Raw genomic sequence first — 17,843 nt, forward strand, 5'->3', positions numbered from 1 at the left:
ATTAATGAGATTTGTGCAAAGTCTTAGCATGGACAAGTTGGATAGTGTTGTATTCAGAAAAACAAAAAGCAGAATTAAAGCAGTAGTTTTAATTTTGTACCAATGTAATGATGGAAATATAATTATGTAGTATGATAACCTGAAATTATTGCTGTTAAAGTTGGGCACTACTAATCATGACATTATATTCATTGTGCTGTTCTCCTGTTTAAGATATTGTATATCAACTTTCATTTTAAAATACCCTAGAAAGCCACAAGATATGTTATTAACCCATCTTAGGTTTGAGTTATTTGATTTGATCTTCTACAAAACTCCTTTTCTGACAATAAGTCTGAATAGGATAGATAGTTCCTTTGAGGTTCTTTTTGCGTAGTTTTTCTTTCTTGTGAACTTTTAGCAGTGATAGTAATCAAAATCAATGCAGTTAATTGCACTTTGGTTTGTAGTGGTCCTTGATCCTTTCCTTTTCCCTTCCCCAAATGAAATCATGGAAAAATAGACTGGTACATTATCACACAACCTTTTCTGCCATTCCTGTGCAGCAGTGGAAAATGAAAATTCCATTATAGTAGAGCATTTGTAATAATTGCACCACTTTCTTTCTAAAAATGGCTGAGCCATTTACTGCTGATGTAAAGCATGTGAACTTTGAGCTTTGGGGCGCGGCGGTAGGTGCAGAGAGAAATCTTGTTCTCATTGAACAATTACATATGTAACATGTTTTCTAAAGATTGTTCCAGGACAAAACTTTAGCAAACCAGACCTGTTGATTTTTGTTTTAATAAGCTGTTAGTTTGGGGTCCGATGTTTTTCTGCTCTGGATTACTTGTTTTTCATCTAATTTGGGGGAAGAAAGTGGGTAATGGATCCTGGAGGGAGGATAGTGACTAGGTGAGGATACAAAATGCTGTGCTTTGCTCAGTGATCAGTTGGTTTAAAAACCATTACTGATTTTATTTATTTATTCCAATTATTATTAACTACAATAAAAGAAGGCCCATCCGGTGCCTATGACAGTCTTTTAAAAGTACATTAATAAACAAATAGACCCATCAATTATCCAGATCACATATCAAATTTGATCAAAGTGGTGACTTTTCAAAGTCTTCCTAAAATATGTAGTCTTTGAAGCTGTAAATATAAAAAAAGTTAACAAAAACAGGCATTATGTTTAATTAGTTTAGTCTTTGCTCTATTTTTGTTCAATTAAAGATAATTTAATAGCATGATGGGGCTTTCTGCCATCTTCTATTTGCTCTGAGCGTACAAAGTGTTCCTGCTTATAATTATTTTCTGTACAATAGAATGTGCTCAGAATGTTAACGCTTGTAATTGTCTTCTGAGTTATTGTTAAATTGATGATACATTTCACCACTTTGTGCTCATTATGATGTTTGCCACGTTCCAAACAGCACCTTTGTGACAGTAGCTGATTAATGCTGAAATGCCAAGAGTGGCCTGTTCCTGATTTATCAGATAGCTGAGTGTTTAGAAGTATTTCTTCCATGACAGTGCTACTTACATCATCACTGACTTCTTGTGCCTTTGTTTTCTGGTGTATACACATGCACGCACACAGGTGATTGGTTTTAAAAAAAATCCAAACAAATTATGATCTTTAATACTTATTTGCTTTGGCTGAAATTTTCAGAGAGAAGCCTAAAGTCGGGCTCCTAAATCTGTAATTAGATATCTAAATAAGTGGCCTGCTTTCAAAAGTGCTAAGTACACTGCAGTTTCCATTGAGGTCAGTGGGACCTTCTGGGCAGATTGCTTTTGAAAACCAAACTATTTAGGCCCAGTTCAGCAAAGCAATTAAGTCTGTGTTTAAGTCCCATTGAAGTCAATGGGACTTAATCACATGTTTTGCTAAATTGAGCCCTTATTTAGATGCCTAATTTTAAACTTTATTTTTGAAAAATGTGGTCCTTCTTACCCGATTCCCAAATTTTGCTGATAATCATATTTCTGTTTATGAAAAAAAGCTATTTTTTTCTTGGTCTCAAAATACCTGCAATACTAAATGTCCTGCCTCCAGAATTGTTTTTGACAAAAGGCAGAGTTGCTCAGCCAACTTGTTTGCAGAAAAGGCAAACATCTCAATGAATCAGTCGCTCAAACAAGAGTATCATACAAACAAGGAATTAGAAACACTTTTATTTTTGTCAAGGTTTCTTCTAACTGTGTTGTATTTTAAAAGTAGGCTTTTATTAAAATGGACTCAGTAACATAATTTTACTTGCATTGTGTTGTAATGGGTGAATTTTAATTATGCATCAGAAAATTAGAAGCATAAAAGGTTTTTTCTACTTTTTTGCAACATTCATCATATTGTTGTTCTATTAGAATAACTTACATCTGTTCTTTTATGTTTCTTCCCTCTTTTCTATTGCACATAATTATGAGGTGCCTTCTTTTATGCTGACATCCACCATCACTGAAAATTTTGATAGGCTATGAATAAATTCAGTAGATGCCTGTTCACGGAAATATGACTTGCATTCATTCCTATTAAGATCTTAACTTCACTTACAGTGCAAAAAACTGTGTTGGGGTGAAGTAAAGTCTTTGAGTCAAATTCTGTTCTCAGTAATTTGGCATTGGCTACAAATTATGCTCACTGACTTCAACGGGAGTTGCATGAGAGCAGAATTGGGCCCTTTCTCTTTACATTCAAAGTTTTGTCTTGGTCTCCTAAGGGTTAGAATGAGTATTTTAAAAAAAAATCCCTCAGCCGATCTTCTCTTTATCAAGAGAATGGGGCCTGAGATTTGAGATCAAGAAAACTACCCATCAGTTTGAAAACATTCATTGTAACACACTAATCCTATTTACTCTTGATGGCTTTGTTTCTTTGCTTTTTTCCCCCCTGTTCAGTCAGTCTTTGAATTAAATGTTATAATTAGGGTCTTTAAGCAGATCTTCCTCTATTGAGGCTAGAAGCATGCATTTAGACAAATCAACTAGCCAGAAAAAGCCAGAAACCAAATTTGTTCTCCATTTTTGCTTGTTATATGTGCCCTTGAGTGGCACAGTGGAAACAGAGCAGTTATTTAGATGTGCCCAGCATTCCTAACACTCAGTGAAGAAAAATGTTTCAAAATTACTTCTGGGTTGCTATGAAACCAAGATCATGGATCTCAAGTAAATGCTTTTGTCTGCAACTTCTCTTAAATGATCTTACACTACATATTTAGGACATAGAATGGCTGATCATGCTAATATTGATCTGGTAACCTCACTCTTTTGTGGAAAGGAAGCTCCTCTCACCTAATGAATAGAAATAAAATGTTTTGCTCACCATCAAAGGACATGGGGGCACAGCAGTCCTCTAAGTGGTCCTTGGTTGTAGACAGAAGCACTTTCTTTCCCTAACCCATCTAGAGGGTTTTTTTGTTTTGTTTTGTTTTTTTGCTTTTAATAAATCCAGTCTGTTCTCTTTTCTCACTCCAGATGGACCATGATCCCAGGAACCCTGCATATATTGCTACTCAGGGCCCTCTTCCTGCTACTGTTGCTGACTTCTGGCAGGTAAATCTTTCTTAGTTAACTTTCTTTTTGAAAGTTCATGTCTGAAGCTGGATTTATGTCATGAATCGAAAACCTTCCTGCACTTTTAGAAATGTTAGAGGTTTAAAACCAATTAGATTTTAGACAGTGTTTGTCATTCAGTTGGTAGGCGATCCTGAGCTTGTACATGTCTTTTAAAGATATCACATGTAATTAACCAAGTAGTGTAAATATATGAATTATGTTTAAAAAGTTCTTGTGTAGACATTACCTGTAGAATCATAGGCCAAAATATTCAAACAGGAGTGCCTAATTTATGCTCTTAACTCCACGTTTAGACATCTACTTAAAACTGGTTTGATTTTCTGAGATTCTGACCTCCCTTAGAACCTGGTCTAGCGTAAGGCCCTTATCCTGCAAAGACTTACATGCACTTTTAACTTTAGATACTGTGAGTGAGTAGAACCACTGAAATCTACTCCTTATCTACTCCACTTGAGCACATGCTTAAGTGGGTTCCTGGACAAGGAAGATTTCTTGAATTGGGACCACAGTGCGTAAGGCTAAGTGTGTGTAAGTCTTTGCAGGATCAGGGCCTAAGTTTGTAGTTACCCAGGTGCAAAAGTGGGCTTACTTTGCATGCACTCCATTGGGAGTGCACATTCAAAACCCTGACTTGGGCAAACACTTGGGTAGGTAAGGTGCCAATGCACATCACGCATGTGTGTAAGTGACAAAGAGAGAATTAAACATTTATTTGTTCGTATAAGTCTATGCTGGCAAATTTACTAAACATCAAGCTGTTGGTAATTAAACAGCATTACAATTCATTGGGGCTTATTATAAGGAGCAGAAAATGTTTTTATTCACTACTGTACTCTACTGTTTTGCGTTACAAATTTAGAGAATTTTTTAGCTGAAGTTTGAGGGACTATGGATAAAATTTTCAAAAGCGCCATAGGAGCTTATATCCAATTGAATGTCATCAAACCTCTGTCTCACCTCATCTGTCCATCCATGTACAGACATACACATTGAGCTCATCTTTATTACAAAATATTGTATATTCAATTTATCTCTGTTACAAAGTATTTTCACGTTTTCCTTTCACATTTATATTTCTCTGTTTGTTGACAAATGAAGCAACGGGTCAACATTTTTCTAAACTCTCTGATTTTGGGTACACTGGAGAGTTGGTTGAGAGAGATAGGACAGAATCTCAGGCAGAGTTTATTTAATAAAAAATAACCCAACAGTCTAGAGTACCAGCAACCTTAGAGTTGTTGAGTCGGGGCATTCTGTCGCCTGTCAGTGATGGGACTGCCCCCTAATTTCCAGTTTTTTTGGATGGTCAGATCCTTAGACTCAGTGATCTGAGCCAGTTCTGCTTATAGTCCTTAGTTAGAAGGCCACCCAGGGAGATGTGACTTCTATGTTCTTCCCTGAGTCTGTGCCAGGGAGGTACTCTTCCCTATGTCAGTATGTTTTGTGGATACATAAGAACGCTCAGTGTGTCCCTTATTTTATTCCCTTGAGCCAGATAGCCATGTGTGTCAATTTTGTGGGGTGTGATACAGCCAGGGTAGCGGCATGAAGCAAAGGCTTCATTACGTAGTCGCTTCCAAGAGGGAAGCACCTCCTTGTAATAAGAAGCTGTCTCTGTTGCTGCCTAGACTAGAAGGCTCCAAGGGGTAATTTTGGCGAAAGAGCTAACTTTTCATGATTCTTTCAGGCAAATATATTAAGGGCCTGATTTTAAAAAAATGTTTGTGTGCATATTTCAAGTACTCGTACATTGCAAGTAGCTCATTCGATAGCTAACTGGCCATTTGCATGTCTAAATACCCAGTTTTGCTCATGCACTCATGGAAATAACATATGCAATGGTGCATACCTATGGCCCTTCTTATATTTAAATGAGGCACGTAAAGAACAAACTTTTTATATATGAAATGTCAGCATTAAATTTTGTCTTAGCATAGCTAAGGTTTTTGCAACCCCAAAATGTACAGTATGTTTAAAATCATGACATAACCTCAGAACTTTTTTTTCCCAATGTATTTGGTACAACCAGCTGATCCCCGTATCTATCACCTGCTGGCTTTCCCCTTTTCCTATGCAATATTTTCATCTTTAAATTCCAGGCTCTCCTACTGCAGCCAGAAAGCCTTTACTGGAGTATTCTGAGGTGATGTTACTTTCCATGGTGGCTGCATTTGCCATATAATTTTCCTATCTCTCACTGTGCTGATTACCATGCTTGTGCCTCTCTGTTCCTGTGGTATTGTAACACCACACTTTTTCCCGCCACCAGATCTAGATAACGCATTCTTTTTTCTGAAGGCAGGTTTTTCAACACATCAGAGTTGGACCACTTATGCTGGCTGCTAGAAATTCCCAGCCATTCATTTGCGCTATGATGTTGAACTGAGCCAAATAAGCTTCCCAGGAAGTCTTTCCTCAATGATAGTGGAGTTTTCCATCATTTGAGCTGGGACAGCTTGATCTGCCCCCTTTGGCCCACTATGGGTTACAAATGGGGTTAAAAAAATTCTTGTAAATGTCTAGTCTTACCAAGTTCTCTGACTGGCCCAAGTCCACATCTAGGCAGCTGACCTCTCTCTGTGCTCTTTGATCTTTCATTTCCTCCTTAAAGATGATTTTTCAGCTGCTTAAGTCCTGGCTGCCGCTCATCTTTGTTAGCAAGTTCCAAGTCAACCAAGCTTTCCTGGTCTCCTCCATGGAAAATTTTCTGATTAATGACATTCAGGATGCTGGTCACCTCATTGATCCATCTTGCCATTCCAGACTGGGAGCGTTATATCTTCATCTGTAAATCATCCCCCAAACCTTCCTGGGAAACTTTCAGGTGCTGCTTTAAACCCATTTGTGAAACCAGCTTTTGTTTTAGGTCTTGTTTTAATTCCTTTGGGGCATTTTTGTTTTCTACGAGCACCCCAATTATTCCATTTTGGTTCAACAAGAATACCAGCTCACAATTTCCCTCCTTGGAAACCAGATCCCACCTTTTTACAGCAGTATTATTCCTTTTTAATCCAAGCAGGTAGCCGATTTGGGGGGCCTTGCAGGTTGTTTTGGTTAGGAGGAGATACTGATGATGGAGTCTGGTATTTCTTTGATGAAATCCAGTTTATTTACACAGAATGTTCAATGTCCTGGTTCCCTGAACACAATAGGAGTTAAACAATATGAGAGAGATTTTATTCACAATTCTAAGCCTTCTTTAGCTAGCACTTTACCCAAAAGTTCTCTCTCTGCTTTCTTCCTAAATATCACCCCACCAGGGCTTCTCTGACTGTGACTGGGGTTTCTTTGCACCTTCTGTGTATTCCTGCTTCTTTTCTTTCCCACACATGGCTCCACCAATCAATTCCCTAGACCCCGAGTTTTCTATATTAGTCTCTAAGGAAACCCCTTAGGGCCTGTGGTTCAGCTTCTACTCTAGCCTTCCCATTTGCCTGGATCTTTTGAAACTGGCTCCTATTGTTTCATCTATCTGGTCCTGTAAAGGAGGTTGATTATTTCTTACATTTATCCTGAATGAATATCAGTGGCTACACCCACCGGCTTCACTGAGGTTTCACTCCCTGCCCTACCACTATAACAACAGTAAAATTCAACTCCTCCTGGAACATGATTTGAAAACAAGGATAGAGACCATTTCCAGTATGTAACAAGTTATCCCATCAGGAGTTTCATGTTGTGAATAATTTAGGAGGCATAACATTTTATTATTGTGTGTGTATATACTGCATATATAATTCCATGACATAGTGAAGTATTTTACTTACCTCAATTTCACTTTAACTTGTGAACATTGAACTATTTTAAGAAGATCTTTGATCATATTATTCCAGTAAGCTACTGTTGTTAGATAGTCGGACGTATAGAATCAATTATCCTTCCGCTGAGAAAAAAAAATCTTAGTTGTGCCTATTTTGTAAATCTGCTAGGATCCCTGATCTCAGTCGGTATGTATTTGGTTTGCTTTATAAGGTCTTACCCCTTTCTTACTTTTTAAGATATTAAAAAGCCTCTTCTTGATGATCCCCTCCACCCTCTTATTAGAACTTTGAGGACCTCAACATTTTGCCTTGTTTTAACCTTTCCATTCATTTGGCCTGTGTGTCTGACATCATCTTTTTGGATTCGGAGAGGAGAATCTCTGTGGAGCATAACCCCACCTCTCCTCACTTTGTCATTTGAGGTGCCAAGGGCCGAACATGCAGAGTCTCAGTTGTCCTGGGAAACAAGACCACAAATTATATGTATATGTATTTAACATGTAGATTGTGGAATCTGTCTATCCTTCCATCCCTCTCTACCTCCCTTATGTGCGGCGGCCCCCGCCAACTACAGTATCAGAGCACCTCACAATTTTTAGTGTAGGGTTAGGGAAATACTTTTACCCTATTTTACAGATGGGCAACTGAGGTACAGAAAATTAAGTGACTTGCCTAACGTCACTATCCGTGTCAGAGCAGGAAACTGAACCCGGATCTTCTGAGTCCCAAGCTGCCACCCTAACCACTGTGCCATGCTTCCTTTGAAGCCTAGAGGCCAGCTAGGTCAGGACCTTATTGTGTTAGGTGCTGTACAAACAAAGAGAACAAGAAACTCTGTCCCAAGTAATTTACAATCTAAAAGACAAGACATAACAGGTGGATGAAACAAACAAGCAGGTTAGGGTGGGGGGGGGCAGGAGCATGGCAGAGCTGAACAGTACCATGGGGGGGTCACAGCAATGGCTACATTGTTATCTTTTAGGTGTATTTTCCTGTGTCAGGATTCTGCCGCATCTTATCAGAATCAATAAAATAAATAAATATTGGTCTCTTCCAAAACTACACAAATAACTTAAGAATCCGACTCTTGATTTGTAGAACCGCAGAGTGTGTGGCCTCCATTTACAGGCAATTGTACCTCGGTTTGGCAACCCTGGCTTTTCATTGTCTGACTCTGGTTCTGAAATTAATAAAAATTAGAAAGAAACAAATATATTGCCATCTGATGGCTGCCTCTGTAAAAACGAGTTAGTGGTCTCCAAGTGCAGTTCCCAGTCGACATGGGGCTATATCACCAAAGCTACCATAGCAAGTGACACACATACAGGCAGTCTCAGGCCACGTACTGAATGAGTTTCCCAGGCATATTGGAAGGATTGTGTGGGGGTGCATGCTGTCCCCACCTCAGCTGTGGAGAAATATGATTTCGGTGTGGCATGTTTTGTGAGCTCTAAAATTGATTATAAAACAAACTGGTATCTCTACAGATTTTTCTCTTGTGGACTGTGGAGACACATGCAGAACACATTGCTTTCAAGTCGTCTTGATTCATGAGTTTATTTTCCTTGCATGGAACTGAACTTATCTTCAAAAAGGGGAGCAGCCAAAAAGAGGCACAGTGATCTGATGTGTAAAATATGCAAATTTAATGTGATAAATGAAAGAAGGCAAGGGACAGATGGGTACATAACTGTATCCCCTCAAGGTTTAATAACATGTCAAGCTATGTGAAATAAATACATTGTTAGTAATTGCACGGCCATTCAATAAGGCAGTGCATGGTTACCATGCTTGTCCTTGAATTATGGCTTAAATTGGATGGGGGAGTAGTAGTTGTACCCTCCCAATCTCTGCCCACTGAACAAGTGCCATGCTCGCCATACCAAAATGAAATGCCAGTCATACCATATTGTGCAGATCTTCATAATATGATTTTCCCTCATTTGTGTGTGTGTCAATCGGCAGTGTTAACATTGGTTAACAATCTTGACATTTAAATTGTCATAATTAAGCTTGATTTAACACCACATTGAAATGACTGGGAACAGTTCTTTCCTCTCTTAGGGTGTGTCTACACTTAAACTGCTACAGTGGCACAGCTACAGCGCTACATCTGCACTGCTGTAGCACTGCAGTGTAGACACTACCTACACCGACAGGAGAATCCCTCCCATTGGTATAGGTAATCCACCTGCTGAAGAAGTAGTAGTTGACAGAAGAATTCTGTTGATCTGGTGCGGTCTACAATGGGAGTTAGGTCGGCTTACTTGTGTCTCTCAGGGTGTGGATTTTTCATGCCCCTGAGAGATGTAGCTATATTGCTGTAAGTTTCCCAGTCCTTTGAGTTATTATTTCAAGCTACCTGCAAAGATTGTTTATATCTCAACACATATTTTGAAGGCTGTCTTTGCAACCCTACAGACTTTTTCCAACAGCTTTCTGTCTTCAAAGTTCTGATTTGCTGAGTCATATGATTCAGCCATGACTTGGCCCAGTTTGACCCTTGTCTTATGTGAAATATTAAAGATCATCAGACATTTTCCATCAAAACATTTTTGACAGAAAATTGTTTTTTTGACTTCATTTACATTTTCATGGAAAATATCCATTTGTATGGATATTTTTGTTTTAATTGAAAAACTGCAAATCCAATCTCAAAACATGCCTTTATTTAAATTTTTGGTTTTTCAATGAAAACACAAGAAGTTTAAATGTAAACATTTCATGTAATCAAAACTTTTTGTGGTGGGGTGGGAGAAATCATTTTGTGATTAACACTATCAGATATGCTATTCTATATTTGAAATGTAGAAGTTAAAAATAAACCATTGTTAAGTGAATTAAACTTCACAAAATCTAACGAGTAAAATATATCTGATTCTGGAATGGTTTGGATTTTACATTTTTAATTTTAAGGAATTTTCTTCTTTATCGGTGCTGAGTTTTTCTTTGTCTTTAAAATTGTTAGGTTTTATTAAAATCCTGAAAAATACATTTACCATTTTTTTTTCCTGTGCTGCTACTTTATTCCCATTTTTCAAATACCCAAACTGTGGCTGCTACAATGTATTTTAAAATATTGCCTATTACTTGGATGGTCGGCTTGTTGTTGTTGCTTCTAATGAGCAGAAGTTGGATTTAACCTATGACCATATGTGTTGTCTACACTGAAATCCATTCATTCTTAAAATGTGTCCATCAGTCCCTACTAAAGAAGTGCAATATTTCTAGTTGAAGCACATATGTGGTCACTTCCCTGGTCATTAAAATAAGGTCTAGGATTAGTGCCACCTTCCACACACAAGGTTTTGGATGGATTAGTCATTTTGAATATGCACTTATAACAATTACCATTCTCTTGTAAGAATACCTGAAACATGAGAATTTTTAAATGATTAACCAACGTTGTTTTATTAAAAGCTAATGACCAAGGAGATATTTTAAAATTTTCTAATTTTTTTAAAGTTGTCACTCTGGATGATAGTGTTACACTGCAATGATTCTTTCATTTACAGCTTTATTTTTATCTTTATTTGGAAACCAATTCTGCAACCCTTATGCAAGTAATTCTCAGAGTGAAATTCATCTTTATGCAGAGAGCACTCACCAGTTCTATTCACCACTTATATGAGATTGACATGACACATAGCCCTGGTGCGGGCTTTCTGCGTATGGTGAATTTCACCCACAAGTAGCCCCAAAGATATCAAATTAATACACTTTTCATCTAAGGGTTGCAGGACTCTGCCCTTAATTTGTAATGAATGAAAAAGATGGTTTTACTCACCTGTGAGAACAGTCTTGAGATTGAAGCATACAGCAGAACCATGTTAAAAGATTGTTAAATTGAGCTGTGTTAATCCATGTGCATGTAGTTTGTAAAAATTGTAGTTAGTGCATAGAAAATTATCCTCTGTCCTCATTTGTCAGCATAGCTTTCATAGCAGAGTCAGAAGTGAGATCTCGTAAAACGAAGATTTCATTACGTTTATGTAACGCATTCCATTTACAGTTTCTTGGTCTACTGGAAGTATTATACAGTAATGATTAAAATGAAACTGCACTAGCTAAATGAACAAAGAATATCTTATTTTGCATTATTATTTTATTTGTATTACAGTAGCATTTAGAGGCTATGACCCTAGTGTTATATGTACAAACATATAACAACAAAGAGACAGTCCCTGCATCAAAGAGCTTACAATCTCTTTGCTCTTTTATTGCATACATAATTTGCAAAATTCAGGAATTGGTAATTGGTCTTCCAGTCATTATATAGCTTCTCCTACTAGGCTACTGCCTTTTGAGTGTCACTGACTGTATCTTCTATAAGCAGGTGTGCTACATTGCCAACTTGAAAGACGCACAAGGGCCTGTGGTGGGGTGTTTACCCCATACAGGTTGCAAAAGGGTTAAGATGGCCCTGAGAGGCCAATTAACCAGCCTTGGTGCACCTGGAAGGTAAGCCAGGACTGATTAGAAGTAAAATGCACCAGGGGGAGGGCAGGGTTTGTCTTCATAGAAAGCTGGATGAGCCCAGTTGTGGGGAGGAGACCCAGAGAAGAGAAGGTAGGAAGTGCCCTTTCACTGGGAAGCAGCCTGAAAAGAAGGCTGAAAGCTGCCTGAAAAGAGGGAGAAAGGGGGGGGGGGGGGAGGATCAGATAGGCTTCTCCAGGGAAAGCTGGAAGTCTTGCTGAGATGGGACTCTGATGACCTGGAGCCTGCCTGGAACCCTGAGTAATAGGAGGAGCATGCCAGCCCCTGGATCAAGGGATTGATTGAACCAGGGAGGAGGAGGAAGATAAGCAACAGCCGTGCTGAAGGTTTCCTTAATATACTTAGGTCACTCCTGCAGCTGGAGTAGGCCAAAAGGACAGTAGGGGAAATTGAGGCTCAGCTGCTTCAATGACACATCTAGCCACAAGGGGGGGGCATGTTGTGATGACAACTTTGTCACAGGTAGTGGCTTGTCTGGGATCCACTGAGAACCCCTCTGAAAAAGGAGAAATCATGGAAAAGCTGCAGAATGGAGGACGTAGTCTGCATGTTGGCAGCACAGCAGGATCAGACCCAGGCTGCCTCCAGCAAAAGCAGCAGGCAACCCAGCAGCTGCAGCAGGAGCATTTCCTGCAATGCCTGGGGAAAATTGACCTGAGGGAGTTGAGTGCCTCCTGGTGAAGGAGACCTCAGCATGCCAGTTTCAGAGTTGGTGAAGCTGGGGTCAGACAATAACCTGGAGGCATTTTATGTATATTTGAATGGATGGCTAGGGTAGCAGACGGGCAGAATCCTCCTGGGTGTCCCAAGTAGCACCTATTTCTGTCAGGGGTGGCCCAAGCAGAATATATTCCCTAGTCACATTCCCTAGCTAGAGAAGTCATTTTAGATCAGTTGGAGCTGACACCTGAAGCCTATCAACACCACTGTAGAATGGAACCATTCCCCCACGGAATACAGCCCAGGGTGATGACGCAGTGGCTCTGAGACCTGGCATTGTGCAGGCTCTACACAAAGACATACTCTGTAGGGGGAATTATGGATCAAATTTTCATAGAACAATTTCTGCAGGTTCTGCTAGTTGGAGCCAAAGCTGAGTCTGGCCATTTTCTGCCAGCACTGTAAAGGAAAGAAAAGAGGCCTATTTGGAGACAGACGGAATCATAGAATATCAGGGTTGGAAGGGACTTCAGGAGGTCATCTAGTCCAACCCTCTGCTCAAAGCAGGACCAATTCCCAACTAAATCATCCCAGCCAGGATTTTGTCAAGCCTGACCTTAAAAACATCTAAGGAAGGAGATTCCACCCCCTCCCTAGGGAACCCATTCCAGTGCTTCACCACCCTCCTAGTGAATTTTTTTTCCTAATATCCAACCTAAACCTCCCCCACTGTAACTTGAGACCATTACTCCTTGTTCTGTCATCTGCCCCCACTGAGAACAGCCAAGCTCCATCCTTTTTAGAACCCCCTTTCAGATAGTTGAAAGTAGCTATCAAATCCCCTCATTCTTCTCTTCTTCAGACTAAATAATCCCAGTTTCCTCAGCCTCTTCTCATAAGTCATATGTTCCAGCCCCCTAATAATTTTTGTTGCCCTCCGCTGGCCTCTTTCCACATCCTTCTTGTAGTGTGGGGCCCAAAACTGGACACAGTACTCCAGATGAGGCCTCACCAAATAGATGGGAATGATCACGTCCCTCGATCTGCTGGCAATGCTCCTACTTATACAGCCCAAAATGCGGTTAGCCTTCTTGGCAACGTACCAATAGTACCAAGGAAGCTGAGTGCTGGGCCAGAGTAAAAACATCACCCCAAGAAGGCAGGAAGAGGTAAGACCCCAGTCTCCAGAGGCTGAGGAATCCCCACCGGGAAGAAGAGTCCTGGGCAGCCCTAAATCTTGGGGCTCAGATGAGCCATTGACCCCCAGCCCAGTTGTTCCCCACCAGGGGAAGCATCGTGGAAGGTAGCCAGGGAAGCCTCATTTTGTGTTTCAGCTGTGGGCGATTGTGGTTTGAGAGGCTCCTTAAGTCAGGGTTGAACGCCACCCTTCATGGGATCCATCAAACTGAGGCAACAGGTACTGAAGGGCCTGGGGGACTCAGGCTGCAGGCAAACTCTTACCAGGGGAAATAGACTTCCGTCTGGTATTATAGACCGACACCTCCCATTCCACATACCTTGTGTACACAGAGGCACCCGAGTCTACCCACCAGATGTGGTGGAGTTAGAGGTACAAGGCCAGCATGGCTGAGTGAGAGTCAGAGGGTGAGGAGTTTTCTGTGGCCTGTGATCCAGGGCAGAGTCTGGCAAGGTTTCCTGGCCTTGATGTGGTAGGGGATGGTACCTGAGCCAGTAAGGGAGAAACCTACTCAGGTACTGCAGCTACAGTCAAGGATGCTTAGCCCTTATGGGCACATATAAGAGGATTGGAGGGACTTGTTAGTTCACTTGGAAACTCGGAGACATCTGCACAGCCTGGAGGAACAACTGGAGGAAGCTAAGCAGGACTTGGCAGAAGTATATGCTTCCTGGCAGAAAATTCTAATGCAGGCAGCAAAGTTAGAGCAGAACCTGATCTAGACAAAGGTGGAATTGGAGAATGAAAAGCAACACTAGCGTTTGGGCAGGAACTGTCTGCACTTCAGGAGGCAAGAAATTCTGGGAAACAAGGGCCCGAAGTATTCTGCTCTGGGGTTGTAGTTTCTGAAACCTCCCTCCCCACCTCCCCCCGATTATGAATGAGGTCATCCATTGGCCACAATGTAAAATTCTGTGGTCTGGATTTGGTCCATCCCTCTTCTACTTTTAGCCATGAAGAAATACAAGTAAATGCCTGATGGCCCAACACAGTGTTTTAAAAAATGGAGAAAATATGGTAATCTTAAAGTCCCAGTCAATGAGTCTTAGTGAATATCTCTTATGTATGGTAAGCACTGGAGATACAGTCACAATTGCCAGTGGTGGTGGTGGTGACGGTACTAGATTGCATTGCCTGTTTGATTTAGTGTGTTTGACTTCTATGTTTTCACACAATGACCTTAAAGAAATATTATACCCCAGAGTAACTTTGAAATTGTTTGTTTAAATTAACTTTCATTTGGATTTATGCTTAATGAAATCTTCAGAGATTCAGACGGCTCCTCTGTAATGAAATGCTGCATCTTTGAACCAATGAGCAGTGTAGCCAAACTGTAAGGATTCCTCTCTAAATGAGTGGGCTTCTATAATGTTACACTTGGGTGGCACAAGCAGAGTGCGAGATGATTAGTTTATGGTCTAGATCATTGTATTTTTATTACACTCATAAAAACTGTGTTTCTCCTCATTTTCGTAATGGCTTCAATGAGCTTCTATACCTTCTAAAGGCACATTACATCGTTATGTGATGAAAGTACTGATTTAGTGAGGATAGTTTTAAAGCCTGCATACCTTAAAGTAAGAATTCTTATCTTAGTCTGATTTTGAACTAAAGAAGTCTGAAGGTATGTGGGCCTGGGTGAAAATGGTGGTATCTTCCCTAATTATACCTAAGGTGTCCAGATAAAACCAATAAAAATCCACCAAAGAAAGAGAATTATTTTAATAAATTCCATACCAATTTAACCCAAGTTTACCATTTTTGCAGTGTTGAGAATTGGTGGCAGAAGGGGCTGGTGGATTCTAAAGATCTTGTTAGGAACCTCGGTTCATTCAGAGAAGACCAGTCTTTTTGGGGGGAGAAGAGGGAAAAATGTATTTACTCCAAGAAAAAAATTAGCCATAATTTGCCTATCTGCGCCCCCCACCCCTGTCAAAATCACAAAAAAGCCCCAAACTTTAGAAACCCAAAATATATTTCACTAAGTTTTGGTATAAAAAGATGCTTTAAGGATGTTAACTATTGTATTGCATAAGGAAACAAATTTATGTTTAAGGAAAATATTTTTGTACATGTGCAAGATAGATGTAAAAGAGGAAACTTAATACTGTTAAATGGAAAATCTTTTTATTTGACTGTATAATATGCATTTAAAAATTTTATTGATGTATCATTTTTGTGGAGTTTAGATAAAGGCCCTTTGTATTTACAAAATTTACATCTCAATACAGTTGCTTATAAATATTTCTGTAAAATAAACTTAACCCTTCACAAAAAGAGCAGTTTTCTTTTCACTCAGTAATTTAATATGCTAATAAAAAGACAATGAAAGTTGTATGCAAATATAACATCAATGTACACCATAATAATAATGTTTTTTCATGATTATGCTGCTCAATATTAATTCATAGCAGTGTTTTTGTTCACTCATGAGCTGTGTTTTGAACGCAGATATGCCAGACGATCTTTGCTTGTTTTCTTGTTTGTGTGAAAACATCCACAAACCCTTTAGTTGAAGAGCCTTGGATTCCTATTTTCCACTCTGTGGCTATTTTAAATTATTAAACAGTCATGCTGTTAGCTGGTTCGTTGTTCTCTTGTACTCCTGCTGTCTTGTTTGGGGAGTGGATAGCCTGGAGGATGGGTTGCACTGTTAAATTTTATGTAGGATATAAAATGAAAATTAAAAATGTACAGGTCTGCACATATATTTTAACACAATGTTTTTGAAAGGAACATTGATCCACCTGAAATCGTTCTCAAGGAAAGTTTTTTGTTGCCCCTAAGATTGGTTGGATGCAACTTTTATGACTATTTCATTAAGGTATTTGCTCAGCAGCTTTTTATACATAACAAACAGCAAAAAGAAACAAACCTGAGCGTACAAACCGATTTCAGTTTGTGTTACCTTAGCAAGTCAATATATTGTTAATTACATGTGTCCATGCTGTGTTAGTGTAAAACCTCAGACATGAAATAGTTGTGGAGTTTTTTTTAAGCATTTCCTTTATGGATCTGAAAGTGTGAAAGAAAAACAGCTGAAAACAGTCCAAGGGATGGGAAGCTTTGTGGGGTTTTCTTTTTTGGTTTGTTTTTTGTTTTTGTTTTTTGTTAAGGGCATAGATTGAATTCATTGGAAATTCTTTAATAAATCAGAGAAGCATGCAAAATATGGTGCCGGTTTATTCAGGGATTTGAAAGCAGCTGCAGAGTAAAAGTGTCTAATGAAAATGAAATAAATTTCCTGTGAATGGAATAAATTTTGATTGTGTGTCTGAGTGCAGTAATTATACATGTCACGCAATAATTAGGCAGTCACAGTGTGGCCATGGTGTCTGTCTTTGTCTGCAGATGGTCTGGGAGAACGGCTGTGTGGTTATTGTCATGCTGACACCCCTTACTGAAAATGGAGTCAAGCAGTGCTACCACTATTGGCCAGATGAAGGGTCAAACCTCTACCACATCTATGAGGTACTTAAACAAAATATCTGGTTGTAAACTTGACAGTAAGTGTGTGGATTGATTTCATACAGAGCAAAATATTGTTTAATCGGCTCTGACCTGTAAATTGAGTTGAGGTTTCCCATATTATGCTAGTGTAGTGGTACTTCTGAGTTGTTTTATGTTCACAGAAAAAAACTATGCATATCTTGATAACAATGTAATTTTACACAGAAGAAAATGTAGTAAATGATGGGTCAAATATATTGGTAGGATAAAGGATGGAGAATCTCCTGCTCATTGATTTGTGATTAGTATATGAAAGTATGTAATAACTGAATATTTATATTTTTAAGGAAAATAGTATGTTTATAAATAATGAATTGTGCCTTAGGAGAGCTATATATGGATTATAGAGAGAGCCTCTGTGTGTGTGTGTGTGTGTGTGTATAATTATATATATAAATTCTTCTGTAATTAAAGCTATTTACTTTTTAGCTTCAGCCTCAGTTTTATGAGAAAAAAATATTTACATTCTTTCTGCTTGATATATCTGGCCCAGTATATCAATCATATTACATTGTTGCTATATACAATGACTTTTGGGTGTCCATTATTTTTCCTAGTCTTCTGGTTTAGTGAATGAAGACAATAATACTATAATGGACACAGTGTAAAGAATAAATGATTCTGAGGAATAATAGTTGAACCCCTGAGTTATGCATTTT

General features: G+C 39.1%; 1 protein-coding gene across 1 annotated transcript in view; it reads left to right on the forward strand.

The window, feature by feature from the left end:
* Positions 1-17,843, forward strand: part of PTPRN2 (protein tyrosine phosphatase receptor type N2) — a 970,322-nt gene that overhangs the window by 921,156 nt on the left and 31,323 nt on the right. The window contains exons 17-18 of the mRNA XM_054021089.1: positions 3,457-3,534; positions 17,026-17,145. Coding sequence (XP_053877064.1) covers positions 3,457-3,534; positions 17,026-17,145 — 198 coding nt within the window. The remainder of the gene's footprint in view (positions 1-3,456; positions 3,535-17,025; positions 17,146-17,843) is intronic.

This window comes from Malaclemys terrapin, chromosome 2, assembly GCF_027887155.1.
Source record: "Malaclemys terrapin pileata isolate rMalTer1 chromosome 2, rMalTer1.hap1, whole genome shotgun sequence".
Lineage (NCBI taxonomy): Eukaryota > Metazoa > Chordata > Testudines > Emydidae > Malaclemys > Malaclemys terrapin.